The 16,091-nt window shown below is 40.6% G+C and overlaps 1 protein-coding gene across 1 annotated transcript in view; it reads left to right on the plus strand.

The window, feature by feature from the left end:
- Window positions 1–576: 576 nt before the first annotated feature.
- dhcr24 (24-dehydrocholesterol reductase) overlaps window positions 577–16,091 on the plus strand; it is a 44,526-nt gene continuing 29,011 nt past the window's right edge. Inside the window, exons 1-2 of the mRNA XM_060830536.1 lie at window positions 577–847; window positions 13,372–13,527. Coding sequence (XP_060686519.1) covers window positions 617–847; window positions 13,372–13,527 — 387 coding nt within the window. The 5' untranslated portion in view covers window positions 577–616. The remainder of the gene's footprint in view (window positions 848–13,371; window positions 13,528–16,091) is intronic.

Consider the following 16,091-nt stretch of genomic DNA (forward strand, 5'->3'; position numbering starts at 1 on the left):
TCAGTTCAAATGTATTTTGATTGATCCTGATTTATGGTGTTATATACTTAATTGAAATGACAACAAAAACCTGCTCGAAATATGCAAGTTTTTTAATCAATTCATGTCCCTGTTTGCAGTCTTTAATTATATTATCACAATCTGTACAATTTCATAACTCTCTCATTGAACGATGATGAAACTGTTTTCACAGCATTTCCCATACATTCACTGCCAAATTCACACTTACACCGGGAGGGAGAGGTAACGTGTGCGCCAATGGAATGCCCGCGTGCACGGTGGTCTGATCCGTCGCTACCTTCCATTGGACAAAGTCCGGGCCGGTGGACACAGGCCAGCGTCCGATTGGATGTCAGGGTCGCCAGGACGCACACGCGGGGATCACGTGTACCACCCAGGGAACGATAGCGCGGATTGGTTGGGGATGGTGTTCCGGGTATGGGGGCGGAGCTTCAGCGTCGGTGGGCGCGGAAAGGGTTGAACCAATAGTGAGCGGGATTGGGGACAGAAGGGCGGTGTTAGCGGGAGGGGGGCGGTGTGAGGGCGGTAGGGGCCGTTGTTGTCGCGCGCTCGGGAGCTCGCGCTGTCAGGAGCAACTGGCACGGGCTGTTGGACGATGGAGTCAGTTATTTACCTGGCCATGCTAGCGGCCCTGCTCCTGATCTGGGTCCGCACCAAAGGCGTGGAATACATCATCATCCATCACCGCTGGGTCTTCGTCTGCCTTTTCTTGCTGCCCCTCTCCGTGGTTTTCGATGTTTACTATTACCTCCGTGCTTGGCTGGTCTTCAAACTGTGCAGTGCACCAAAACAACACGACCAGCGGGTCAGGGACATCCAGAGGCAGGTGAGGGTCAGTCTGTATGGAGCAGAGTGTCATCGTACTGTGCAAACCCCATCCAGTGCCAAGTGTGTAAACAATCCAGGGTTGACCACCTCCAGTGCATCCCTGTCTGCCACCCACTAGACCCGTGTTCAGGGTGTTGCACACCCACCTTCAACACCCAGTATACCCCACCCCCATCATCTTGTGCACCCTAGTCCCGTGTGGTCAATCTCTATAAACTACAATCCAAAGGGTGCTCCACCCACCCTGGGTGCTCTCTCTACTACAAGTGCCCCCACCTAAAGGTTGCTCCACCCATGGGTGCCTTCCCTACTACAAGTGCCCTGACCTAAATGATGCTTCACCCTGGGTGCCCTCTCTACTACAAGTGCCCCCACCTAAATGATGCTCCACCCCTGGGTGCCTTCCCTACTACAAGTGCTCCCCCCCCCCGCCCTGTCTAAAGGATGTGTCACCCTGGGTTGCCTACCATTTCATATGAAATCCTTTCCTAGGAGGCTGCATGTAAACTACACCCTGGCTTGGAATAACAACACTCTGTCTAAATGTCTGAAACCATACATGATACACTAATTGCACTCAAAAACTGACACTTTGAGTCTCCCCTCAGCATGGAAAGTAAAATTCTGTTTGTAACCCATAATTAAGTCACATGCTCCTTTCAACTGGAGAAATATAATATTCTAGGGACAAGAACATCCAAGTCCTGTAGAGCATGTATGCATATGAATTAACCAACTTAGGGTCTGGTGAAGGTCAGTGCTGTGCAGTGGATTGTAATACATCCTGGAGACTAATGATAATCTGCCTGTGGTAAACTAAGATACATATGACAAATGAATACTGCCTGAAGTAAAGTGAAGTTTCCTCTCCTTACATACAGGCTGCATAATTAATGATTTTGACAGCATCATCTGTTCGCTTACAAGGCTGTGGTTTACCAATGAAAATTAATGGTCACAAAAATGATTTCCCTTGAGCACCCTTGGCTCTATAAATGTTTCATCCTTAACAATTCTCATGTCAAAATAATTAATTACAGGACAGCATGTGTTGTATGTAGTTGGTGGTATAACAGACGGTTTAACCACTTTATCAACTATAAAATTCCCAATGTACGACAATTTCTGAAAATAACATTTGGCTTGTGCAACAGCTGGCTAAGTATAGGGTTAATTTCAAGTAGGCACCAATTATGTCTTCATTGTGAATCATGTTTGCTCATCATTATTCCTTAAGCCTGGCCCTGTAATTGTCTCATTTCTCTGGATATAAAGGTCTCTGAAAGGAGACCGAGACCAGATTTGGCACACCTCCATCACTGGCATTTTCAGTGTTTCCAGGAGGAGAGGATTTTGGAGTTGACTTTATGCTTGACATGCTAATGAGATAGTTGAGACATTTTAGTGAAACTTCTTCCAAAAGCACTTTGTATTAAGAATAGATTACCATAATTAGATTTCATGAAGATAACTATTTGAAGTAATACTTTTCACCATCTGTTTTCCTTCATTCTAAGCAATAGAAAAGGTGTGGTTTTTCCCTCCGTAAATCATTTTGTATTGCAAAGTTGGGTACAGTACTTGTAGATTGGGAGGCAGATGTAGGTTTTTGTAAAATGGTAGGAGGGGAAAGCATTGTGTGGTCCCTTTAAAAGATCATGTGCTTTTTCTGAGCTGAGAGATTTAAAATGGATGTCTGTGAGCAACAGTAAAATTTGCAAGTACACAGAGAGCACCCAAATTGAAACATTTGTATCGAAAGGTCGTACAGTTAGCAGGACAAAAGCAGTTTTTTTTCCCAAGACAGTAGGCTTTTGAATTTAGCCAATCAATTTGAACCAGGTACTTGGATACCAAAAAATCTATTAAATTTAAATCTGATGGTTTTGACAACATAGAAACAATCCTATTGTAAAAATATTGATATGTCATCAAGGGTATAAAAAGAAGAGGGCAGTAGGACAAAAACCACAGAGCAAGTTGCCATTGCCAGAGCCAACAGCCCTCAGCTCTCAAGAGATGATCGTTGGCTCTCAGCCTCCTCTTTGTCTTAGAGAAAGCACCATCTAAATAAAAACGGTACCAATGGTACAACTAGTTAATATTCCTGACAGAGGAATTGATGGAGAAGGCACAGAACATTCCAGAAGACATGTAACCCAGCTGTAATTTCAAGAGACTTAATTCTTTTTTTTTTGAGTGGGACTCATATTTATTGGAACAGAATATCATTAGAATTTTGCTTTATTTAGGAATGGTTAGAAGGGTTTTATTCAGTTTGTAATAGTTTAGTTAATTTGTTCATTTTAGAGTTAGATAAATTGTTACTGTTTTATTTTTAAGTGAGTGTCAGGGATTTATTTTACTTAATCATTAGAGGTTGGAAAGCAGGTTACACCATTTTCACACTTTTACAGATAATGGATGTTTCATTGGTGTTTGGTGTTTCAGTGCTAGTTCTCAGGGTAGGGGTGGGGTCAACCTCCACTTTATCACATTTGCGAATCTCATTCTGTTTCCTGGTTCTGAAAGGGAAGGTCTCATGGTTCTAAATAATGTCATGGCAACTAGCTGCATATTGGATACTGACCTTAGTGTCATGGTGTGACTGACCTTCTGATCAGTGTCATACCCAAGTCTGGAAATTAGCAAGTGAAATTCCTTACTGTGGTCTAGCTGAGTGGAGGTGGGGGAAGGCAATGGATTCCCTCAGCTAATTTGCATATTATGTATTACTGTACTCTAGAGCGAATTATACAATGAATGGAGGAGCCTTGGGAACAGTTGATGAGCAGAGAGATTTGGGAGCGCAGGTCCATTGTACCCTGAAGGTTGCTGTACAAGTGGATAGAGTGGTCAAGAAGGCATATAGTATGCTTGCCTTCATTGGACGGGGTGTTGACTGGCAAGTCATGTTAAGATTGTACAGGATGTTGGTTCGGCCGCATTTGGAATACTGTGTACAGTTCTGATCGCAACATTACCAGAAGGATGTGGATGCTTTGGAGAGGATGCAGAGAAGGTTTACGAGGATGCTGCCTGATATGGAAGGTGTTAACTAGAGTCATAGAGATGTACAGCTTGGAAACAGACCCTTCAGTCCAACCTGTCCACGCTGACGAGATATCCCAACCCAATCTAGTCCCACCTGCCAGCACCTGGCCCACATCCCTCCAAACTCTTCCTATTCATATACACATCCAAATGCCTCTTAAATGTTGCAATTGTACCAGCCTCCACTACATCCTCTGGCAGCTCATTCCATACACGTACCACCCTCTGCGTGAAAACGTTGTCCCTTCGGTCTCCTTTATATTTTTCCCCTCTCACCGAAAACTATGCCCGCTAGTTCTGGACTCCCCGACCCCAGGGAAAAAGACTTTGCCTATTTACCCTATCTATGCCCCTCAATTTTGTAAACCTCTATAAGGTCACCCCTCAGCCTCCGATGCTCCAGGGAAAACAGCTCCAGCCTGTTCAGCCTCTCCCTATAGCTCAAATTCTCCAACCCTGGCAACATCCTGTGAATCTTTTTTGAAAACTTTCAAGTTTCACAACATCTTTCCGATAGGAAGGAGACCAGAATTGCACACAATATCCCAACAGTGGCCTAACCAAAGTCCTGTACAGCCGCAACATGATCTCCCAACTCCTGTACACAATACTGTGACCAATAAAGGAAAGCATACCAAACGCCTGCTTCACTATCCTATCTACCTGCGACTCCACTTTCAAGGAGCTATGAACCTGCACTCCAAGGTCTCTTTGTTCAGCAACACTCCCTAGGACCTTACCATTAAGTGTATAAGTCCTGCTAAGATTTGCTTTCCCAAAATGCAGCACTTTGCATTTATCTGCCACTTCTCAGCCCATTGGCCCATCTGATCCAGATCCTGTTGTAATCTGAGGTAACCCTCTTCGCTGTCCCCTACACCTCCTATTTTGGTGTCATGTGCAAGCTTACAAACTGTACCTCTTATGCTCGCATCCAAATAATTTATGTAAATAACAAAAAGTAGAGGGCCCAGCACCGATCCTTGTGGCACTCCACTGGTCACAGGTCTCCAGTCTGAAAAACAACCCTCCACCACCACCCTCTGTCTTCTATCTTTGAGCCAGTTCAGTATCCAAATGGCTAGTTCCCCTGTATTTGATGAGATCTAACCTATGAAGAGAAGTTGAGTAGGTTAGGTTTATTTTCATTCAAGAAAAGGAGATGGGGATGGGGGGTTGGGGGGGGGGGGGCGGGGGGGTTGTCGCTGGGAACCTGATTGAGGTTTACAAAATCATGAAGGGTATAGACAGGGTAGATAGAGACAAGTTTTTTTCCCCAAAGTGAAGGATTCAAGAACGAGAGATCATGCTTTCAAGGTGTGAGGTGGAAAGTTTAAGGGGGAATACACGCGGCAAGTACTTCACCCAGAGGGTGGTGGGCGTCTGGAACGCATGGCCATCAGAGGTGGTAGAGGCAGGCACGGTAGATTCATTCAAGTTGCGTCTGAACTGATGCACGAGTAGGTGGGGAGCAGATGCTTAGGAATTGACCGACAGGTTTAGAGAGTATATTTTGAATCAGCTCAGGCTTGGAGAGCCAAAGGGCCTGTTCTTGGGCTGTAAATTTTCTTAGTTCTTTGTGAATCCTGGGGAAGTCTGCAACCCAGGTGAAAGTTGTACTGCAGATGATGGAGATTAGAGTCAAGATTAGAGTGGTGCTGGAAAATCGACTTTTCATCTGATGAAGGGCTTTCGCCCAAAACGTCAATTTTCTTGCTCCTTGGATGTTACCTGACCTGTTGTGCTTTTCCAGCACCACTTAAGTCTGCAACCCATCTGTACAACTGTATGGCCCAATCTGTGACTGCTTGTTTTGATACCATTACTTATGATTTGGTCAGCTGTCATGTAAAGAGAGTTGGTGCTTTCAGTGATTGGAACTAGGTGAATCTAGATGACTGTGGGACCCTTGATCAGGGTTGTTAACCTGGGCCAATCAGGAAGCCTTGACTGACTATTATAAACAGGGGATTATCTTTTGGCTCCTGCCCGAAATGTCGATTTTCCTGCTCCTCGGATGCTGCCTGGCCTGCTGTGCTTTTCCAGCAACACACTCGAAATTTCAGAGAACTGTCCCACAGACTAATCAAGCAACAGCCTGCCAAACCCCATTTCTATTACCTAGAAGGACAAAGACAATGAATGCATTGGAACACCACCAACTATAAGTAAAAAAAAATAAATAAACAGGGGATTAACATGCTGAGAAACTGATGGAATTCCAGAATAAACGTGGAGGCAGAGTCCTCCTGCAGAATGTCAAGAAGCCAGAGCAGGATGAGTGGGGCAATGGTCTGGAGGCAATGCAGAGAGTTCTGCAGATGGATAAGGATGTGAACCAGAGTCTACTTGATCTGCACAAACTCTCCTCTGGCCACATGGACCCTCATCTGTGTGACTTCATGGAGTCTCACTACTTGGATGAGCAAGTGAAGATGATCAAGAAGCTGGGAGATCACATCACCAACCTGAAGAGACTAGGAGCCCCTGAGAATGGCCTGGGAGAGTATCAGTTTGACAAGCTCATCCTGGGGGAGAGTAACTGAACTGACTGCAGGAAGTGAGCTGCTTGTGATATGTATAAAATGGGAGACCTGTAGAGACTCTCTGTAGATGCAACTCATTGTCCTGTACTAAATTTGAATAAACTTCTCTATTGAAAAAAGATAAACAGGGGATTGTGGAGGGGGTTGTTAGGGCCAACTGCCTGCCCCTGTTCAGCGGTTACGTTAAAGCACAGGTATTTCTGGAGAAGGAGCACGTGATGTCCACCGACACCCTGGAGTTGTTCAGGGAGAGGTGGGTGCCACAGGGCGTGGAGTGCATTATTTCCCCCTCCAACTCTATTTTGATTTAGTCCCTGCCCTCCCCTTCATTGTTTGATCACACAGCATTGCCCTTTGATGTGAAGGGTACTGCTTATCACTGGCCACTGGGTGTTTCCTTTCGTCCTGATGGTGGAAATTTGAATAAAGATTCATGCACCTTGTGTCTTTCACTGTGCCTCACACCTGCACACACACAACGTGGGGGCTGGGGAAAAAATAAGCACTACCGCAGTTAGGCGGCAGTGTGAGGGTAATAAGAAAAAAAATAAATAGGAGTGTCAGAGGTTCTGAAAAAAAGTTTAAAAAAAGAAAATAAGTTCTAAAATAGAATAAAGAGGGGATTCTGCCTGGTGATGGAATATAAATAAAGATTTACACACTTGTTCTTCACTGTGACTGACACATATATACACACACACACACGTTGAAAAAAAAAGACAAAATATATAAACAGGGGATTTAGAATCCCCTCAGTGTAGGGGACTGCCAGGCTGTAGCCAACCAACAGACAGTATACTATGCACAAGTAAATAAAGGGTGACTTGTTGACAGGACACCAGCCTCTGCAGTGATTTGAGTGATCTGACAATTGTATGTCTGTCCTGCTTTGTGGCTGATGTTACAATGACCACAGTAGCCAACTCATATGGTCCTTTCATTGATGGTGTGATGATTCCTTTCATTGTCAGAGACAAGTGTGGTTAGATGACCGTGACTGTAAATCTAGTAGTAGGTTGCAGAGTTACTCTGTTGTCTTTTGGTAAAGTGCATTTTTTTTAATATAAAGTGCTTCTGTTGTGACCAATGCTGTCTGCATATTCTCTTTAGGAGGAGGGGGGAAAATACTACTTTGCTGGATTACATCCTTCACCGAAGATGATATCTGATTTTTCTTTGCTCCACCTTTACTCTGCAACAGTGACAGAGGTATACCCATTGGTACAGCTGTATCTGCCAGAGATGTCAACTGTTGATACAGAGATGGGAAGGCTTCCATAAATATTTGAGTGGGTTGAGAATGAAAAAGGGTGTGAATCGTTGTGAAAATGACTTTTTTAAACAATTGACAAGCATTTCCAAACTGCATAAATCATTGTACAAAACTGCTCCATTGCTGTACAAAGTTGCTAGTCAAAGTTTGCAATTTCTAAACTCCTCACTTCAGCCTTTGCCAGTGAAGCTGAGTAGCTGCTGCACTTCAGTTATCCCCTTAGAACCTGAAGTATATTAACCATGAAAACTCAGGAGACATACAACTGCCTTTATTGCTGATATGCATGAATACGGCCAGTGGGATTTAGGGAGCAGATTGCCATAATGTTCGAAAACTGAAAGAGAACTCTAAGCTTGCTCTTTTAGCAGCAAAAAACAATTTTCCCACAAAATTATTTACTTAAAGTTAATAATTGAAGCAAAGTTACCCCACAGGACATGCCCTCCCCATCCCACCCAGCCTGCCAATCCCAACAAAGAAGAGCTGCTACTGTCTGCTTCTAGACCCAATGTGTTAGGTTTAATTGTCTCAATATTGGGCCAGAAAGATGAAAGTTAACCAATTTCTCGAGCACAAATGGACTAAATCAACAATCTTTCAAGCTAAAACATAACCGTATCCAAATATGCAAGAAATTGTGTAGGGCTAATTCTTCAACTTTTTTAAAAAATGTTGCTTGTGTTTTGTTTGTCTTTGTACTTCTTTTCTTCTCTCATTTTGTTGAGCAAGATAGCCATTAAATACCAGCTCCACAATTAGGCCCTGTTATGATATGGTCTGATTTCAGTAGCCAACCCATTTTCACATACATATGGTACCCAATATCAGCATTTCTTTCTCCTTGGCATACTGTCATCCATCCCTTTGTCTGCCTAATTGTCATTCTCTTTCTCTGTGTCTGTGCTCCACGTCCCCCTATCTGCTCACTCATTCACCACTCTCCTCTTCCCCCCACCCCCTGTCTTCAGCATTTATACCGTTTTTTCCTAGCTATTATCGGTTCTGAAGAAGGGTCACTGGACTCAAAAACATTAACTCTACTTTCACTCCACAGATACTGCCAGACCTGCTGAGTTCCAGCAAAATTGTTTTTGTTTCAAGGTTCTTTGTTTTGTTAAGTAACCATATATAGACTTGTTTCCATTTATGCCTCATATTCAGCCTTGTCTTGGCTATTCTCACTTCATTTGTTTGTCCTTTGAAACAACATGTTTTGAACAGGATTTGTCCTTGAGGAAATCAGAAAGTTGATAACTCATCTGAAATACATTTTTCCTTTTACTACAGCTCATGCAATAAGCATAATTTTTGGTCAAGTTAATAATAATAGGCTAATGGCCCTTATTTCAGTAAAATATTATCCTTCATTTACTGTTCATGCTTTTAACTAATTGGGCTTTTCCCCATAAATGTTTGATTTATCATTTAATCATGAGGACAATGTAGAGGGTGTTTGATTTGCATACATACAGGTTTTTATAATATTTTAGGCATAGATTAGGGCTATAATGTAATATTTTAATTCCCTGAGGCTTTTGCTCAGCAAATATAAGCAACTGCAAGCTGACTTATTAGTATGAAATAAAAGCAAATTAGTGCGGATGCTGAAATCTGAAACCAAAAGAGAAATGCTGGAAAATCTCAGCAGGTCTGGCAGCATCTGTAAGGAGAGAAAAGAGCTGACATGGCATTCGTCCTGCACTCAAATTTACCTTTGAATTAGTAGTTAAACCTACTATTTGAGAAGTTTGCCAATGGGCTACTATTTACTACTACTTTGCCTTGCCTTCACCTGTGAGGTTACAGTTCAAGATTACAAGATTAATCTTATTGAAATTTCAGGAATAGGGCCATTGGTATCTGCTGATTGTATTATGATACTGAGATAAGATGCATCAAAGTTGAGAGGGTGTGCACTCATAATCACAGAGCTACAACTTTATGTTTTGAGTTTTTGCAGTCATAGTATACATCAACGTGAAGTATGCTGGTTATAGACTCAAATGTAGGTTACACCAACTTTCTAAAAATTCATTGGTTGTAAGTGTACCCATTGGATACAGATCGTTGTCAGTGATTGCAAGCTAGGACCCACTCTGGTCCAAATAAAATTCTGATTTTAATAGCAGTTATTTATAATTGTATTACTTAGATTGTGAGATTTTGATTTTGGAAATACTTAAGGCAAATGTATTGGGAAGTTAATGGAAAAATTGATATCAGTTTCCAATTAAGATTATCCCCATTTAGTTTGATGCCTAATCTACTTTCTGGACAGATACCCTGATTTCATACTTGTAATTGAAAGAGATGTTTGAAAGTTTGAGCCACATTGCAGCCTGTTTACAGTAATTGGGCACATTTTCTTGAATACTGCTATGTGGAATTTAAAGATGAAAAAGCTGCTGTAAAAGCCTTGTGATGAGAATGCCTGGAGTTAAGACAGTCAGCCAATGTTTTCATTGATAAAATAAAGAATCCAGAATTTAAATTTTCTTTTTTGAAGCAAAAATTTAATTTACCTTGTGCTACTTTCCCATTCTTTGAAGAGAACTGATTGGCTAAAGTGAAAGGAGGTATTTAACTAGAGGTCCTGTCACTTCTTGAGCTCACTGTTTGGAGGGAGTCTGAATCCTAATAGATTGTTTGTTTATAAAACAGTTCAAAACTGAGCTTAACAAGATAACTGAAAAGGATCAATGCAACTTTGATAGACTTGTGGGACAGGCCAAACAAAGACACGTGGTGCACGGGAATTTCTAGAAGCTTGGCATTCAAACTGGAACTCCATTAATAAACTTACATATTTCAACCCCATTTACCAACCTCTCAGAAACAGAACCGGAAATGATATCATCTACCACAACAAACCAAGACGCATAAAAAAACACAAGTGGGACAGAACATCGACCCTTCACCAGAGGCTTACTGATAATGTTATGTAGTGTCGTGAGAAAATGTCTGAGAACAAACCCACCAGCTCAACAATCAAACAGACACCAGATCTAATGGTCTAACCTTAAGCTTTTATGAGCTACAGTGCCAGTGAACAAAGCTGTTACATATCAACTTTAATCCATGAACCTTTGTAATCCTCTGAAAATCATTGAATTAATAGGGTAAATGTACTATACATATCTGGGAGAAATAGATATTAATGTATTGTAATTAACAATGTTAACCCATGCCACACTAATAAAGAATAGGGTAATCAGAAAAGTTGAGCCCTCTATTGACATCTGAATATGAAAGTATAAAATGTAAGGGGAGGAAGGACTTTTCAACTGTTAAAGTTTGAGAGGCTTTGAAGTACAGCAGCAATTGGCATTCGGTTGCCTCCTTTATACATGAGTTTGTCTTTTTCCCCCTAAGATGTTCTTTGTATATTTACCTGAGTCACATAGTTAAAATAGTTTACATCCCTGTGTTTTTTTAAGCTTCGAAGGTCTTGTGGCACAGTGGATAATGTCCCTGGCTCTGAGTCGGAAGCTCTATGTTCAAGTCCCATTCTAAGCATCTTGTTGGCGAAGGAAGTGCATCCCTAACAGAACTAGATAGCTAGATTACCAGTCTCCAAGTTCTTCCAACATTCCTGCTCTTGCCACCTGCCATTTGAGTGATATTCCTGGATCATAAGAAATAGGAACAGGGGTAGTCCACTTGATCCCTCAAAGCTGCTCTGCCTTATATAAGATAATGGCCTATCCAACATTCCTCATGTTCACTTTCTTGTCCTTTCCCTAATGTTCAATGTCCTACTCCTCTAGAATCTAATTCACTGTCTTAAATATAAATTATCTTAAATGTACATGAGGTCTCTACCCCCACAGCTATTTGTGACAAGGAGTTCCAAAGACACTGGACACTCTGACAGAAAAAATTCTCCTCATCTCTGTCTTAAATTAGCAGCCCTTTACTCTGAGACTATATGCCCTCCTGTCCTAGACTGTCCCATGAGGGGGAGTATTGACTTGGCATTTACCCTGTCAAACTCCCTAAGGATTTGTTCTGAAGAAGAGAGACTTGAACCAAAATGTTAACTCTGCTATCTCCATAGATGCTACCAGACCTGCTGAACTTTTCCAACTTCTGTTGGTATTTCTGATTTCCAGCATCCGCAGTTCTTTGGTTTTATTTTCCCTTAAGAATCCTAAAGGTTTCAATGAGAATACCTCTCATTCTTCTAAATTCCAAATAGGGTCCCAACCTGCTTAACCTTTGTTCATAAGATAATCCCTCCTATAGGGGATCATCATAATAACCCTTTTCTGAAGAGCCTGAACATTCTTAGTCATCCTTGTGATGGAAAGAACATTGAACCCTCTACCATTATTATTATAGTTTCTGACTATAACATACAAGCAAAAGTGCTTGTTATCAAGGCATTTTGGACTCCTTGGAGGAGATTGGTTGGCTCATTTCAGTGGATGGGTGGTGTGGATGAGTTCAGCACTAACAGCATGAAGCTTTATCGTTTTTCCAACTGAGATGGATTTGGGCCCTTCCTATAGTGGAAGGACCTGGCTTGGGACAGAGAAGTGAAAATGTATTTAGATTTTACTTTGCTCCTCAGTAATGGTTTTGGTACCAAAAACTTCCTTTGTAATGATGGATGGTGTAGAAATATTTTTGGGATGCCTTTTGTCACCAGCCTTGTGCTGTTGTATGGGACTAACTCAGAGGACCCTTTTATACAAGTACCTTTTCATGTTTGGCTTAGAGAGCTGACATTATGTTGATGTAATACTACCTCTATATTGGTAGTGTCCAGGTCCTGTTATGGGCTGCCTTTGACTTTCTTATAGTTGGATGGGTTGTAAATGAGATTGAGGACTGTGAAATTGGCAATGAACAGCTCACTCGTGATCTCTCTGATGGAACAGATTGGTATGGCAACTAAAAGTAGTTGCACCAAGGACAATTTTCCGAGAATTCCTTGCAGTGATGTTCAGAAACTATAATGACTTGCCACTCCCAACCGTAGCTATCAGTATTTGTGACGAACACTACCTTTTACATTCATTTATATCAGAACCCCTAGATGCTTTTAGGAAATAATAAATGTTCTGAATGTGATCTTGTAAGCTGACTAACTACCTTTTTTTTCAGGTAAATTGTTAAAATTGCTGAGTGGAATATAAACCTTGCTTTTGCCTTTCTATGAATCATTTCTATATTCAACAGAATCTTTTTTGGATAAATTGGACATATTGAATCCAATTTCAAGCGCTTTATTTTTGGCTGTATATGATCAGAAAATAAATTGGTCCAAAATATTTGCTATATATATTTAAAATCATTTTGACCTCCATCAATTTCTTATTTGCGAACCAGTTAATTATAACTGATTGTGATGTAGAGTAATGACTTAGCAATTTTGATCTCAAGATAATCATCTGAGTTCTTAAAAGAGCTTCAGTGCAACTAATTCAGCCATAATCTTCAGATGATTGTGTTTGAGTTTAATTGTAAGTGATGGACATAATATAGATTTTCAACAATTGTAAAATGCTGAGCTTATTCTAAAAGCATAATTTCAAGTAATAATTTGATGAGCTCTCTTTCTACAATATGAATTAAATTTGACTTGTTCCTTGTTGAAATGAAGACTGCAATTTGCTGACATAGTTCTGTCTCTTTAAATAGGTACGCGAATGGAAAAATGAAGGAAGTAAAACATACATGTGTACTGGCCGGCCAGGTTGGCTGACTGTATCGCTTCGGGTTGGCAAATACAAGAAGACACACAAAAATATCATGATCAACTTGATGGACATTTTGGAGGTGGACACTGAGCAACAGGTAGCTTGACCTTGTGACAATAAAACAAAATATAAAAATCTAAACAACCCTGTTTCAGTTAAGCCAATTTACTGAATTGGGTTTTAACGTTCATAGTAGTAGTGTTATTATGATTCTATCAGCAACAGTCTTGCCTGAGGTTTAAAGTTCTTAATTTTTTACAATTGAGAAAATTTATACTTTGTGGCCATTTTAAGTTTGCATGCTTAGCAAGTTCTAGCTGCATGTACCCTTGTGTTTTGTCACTTGACCATATTTTCTGGGCAGCTTGCTTATTAGTAAGCATGTGATTGGCTCACTATCTTGTCTATTTTGCTCGAGGAAAAAAAGTGAATTGGTAAGCGTTAACTATTAAAAGTTGAGTACTAAAGCACCATAATGTAAGATAAGGTCGGTTTGAAATGGCTTCAACTTTTCTTCAAGTAAAAAATGAGGTCTGCAGATGCTGGAGATCACAGCTGCAAATGTGTTGCTGGTCAAAGCACAGCAGGCCAGGCAGCATCTCAGGAATAGAGAATTCAACGTTTCGAGCATAAGCCCTTCATCAGGAAGGGCTTATGCTCGAAACGTCGAATTCTCTATTCCTGAGATGCTGCCTGGCCTGCTGTGCTTTGACCAGCAACACATTTGCAGCTCAACTTTTCTTCAGCCCAACATTTCTCAGTGGAACTAAATTGCTAGAGAGAAATGTGGGTACAAGCCGTGTGTTTCCTAATGGACTAACAGAGAAATTTAAGGTTATCTCTCTAGACAGCAGTTTAGAATGGTATTAGCATATATTTGCAAGTATCATTTGAGGATTTTGAGAAGAAATAAATACAAAAAAGTGTTAGTTTTCACAAAAATTTTTTTATTGAAAATGCTACAAAAACAAAATTAACTACTTTAGGCCTTGTTAAAAGTATGCAAGGCACTAGTAAGACCATGCCCTGAATAATGTGAACAGTTATCTAAGGAAATACATAACAGTATTGGAGGCAATCCAGAGAAGATTTGTTAAATTGATTCTAAAGTTTGTAGTAGGAGTGTTACTATGACTCAGTCAGCAACACTCTTGCCTGTTTTTTAACACTTTAATTTTTTTAAAAGTTGAGTAAAATTATAGATCCTAAAATGGAATGGCAAATAATTTGTGAAGCTGAATTATGGTTTTTAACTAATTTGGAGATTTACTTTGTGTAAAATGCAGACTTGATATTGACCTACCCCATTAGTGATTGTGTTTTAATAATCTTAACAAATTGGGAGCTGAATCCCTATAAACCTTAGTGTTCTGTAATCTCCTGCTTCTTCTGATCCCAAAAGATTTGGCTGAAAAATCCCCTTAGTATGATGGCCCATGTTTTATGGGGTTTTTAAAAAGGTGACTGCAAAGATAATGGATGGATTAGTTTTGATCTTCCAGAGATCCCTAGATCCTGGAATGGTTTCTGTGGATTGGAAGGAAGTAAATATAATCCTGCTGTTTAACCGTTGGGAGAGAGAAAGGAAGGAACTAGTCAGTCTGATGCCAGTTGTAAGATAAAGCTATAAAATATAGGAGCAGAAGTAGGCCATTTGTTCCATCATTTCTTCTCTGCCCTTCACTGAGATCATGGCTGATTTGATCCTCCTCAATTTCACATTCCTGCTTTATCCCTATAACCTTTGATTCCCTTCCCATTAAAACAAAAATGTCTGTCTTTTCCTCGAATATACTTAACAACTCAGTCTTGACAGCCCCCTGCGGTAAAGAATTCTACAGATGCACTAACCTCTGACAGGAAAAAAAGTCAGCCTCATTTCTATTTTAAATGGGTCACTCTACCCCTTACCCTGAGATTAGGCCCTCATCCACAAAGAGAAACAACTTCTCTGCATCTATCCTGTCAAGCCCCCGAGAATCTTCTGTTATGGTTCTATTATGTATCATCTCATTATTCTAAATTCCAATGAATATAGTCCCAATTTACTTTAAAGCTGTTCATAACAAAATTCCTCCATAACTGGAATCAACTAAGCGAACCTTCTCTGGATTACATCTAATACAGTTACTTATTTCTTTCGATAAGGAGACCAAAACCGTTCACAGTTTTCAAGGTATGGTCTTTCTTGTGCCTTGTATAGTTTTAACAAGACCTACATATTGTTATACCCATTCTCTTTGAAATAAAGGCCAACAATCCATTTGCCGTCCTGATTATCTGCTGAACATGGATGCAAATTTTTTTGTGATTCATGTATAAGGACTCCGAAATACTTCTGTGTTGCAGTTTGCTGCTGTCATTCTGCATTTAAATAATATTCAGCTCTTTCATTCTTCTTGCCAAAGTGCATAATCTAACATTTTCTGACATTATGTTCCATCGACCAAATTTTTCCCACTTACTTAACTCCTGTCTATATTCTTCTGTAGACTGTGTCATTCTCACTACTTGTCGTTCTCCTCCATTTTTGTGTGATTCTCAAATCTGACAATAGTATATTCACTTTCATCATCCGTCAACAATGTACACTGTAAATAATGGTGTCCTCCACACTGATCATTTTGGCATTCCGTTAGTTTCAGGTGTCCCTTTTATCCT

The sequence above is a fragment of the Hemiscyllium ocellatum genome, chromosome 9 (assembly GCF_020745735.1).
Source record: "Hemiscyllium ocellatum isolate sHemOce1 chromosome 9, sHemOce1.pat.X.cur, whole genome shotgun sequence".
Classification (NCBI taxonomy): domain Eukaryota; kingdom Metazoa; phylum Chordata; class Chondrichthyes; order Orectolobiformes; family Hemiscylliidae; genus Hemiscyllium; species Hemiscyllium ocellatum.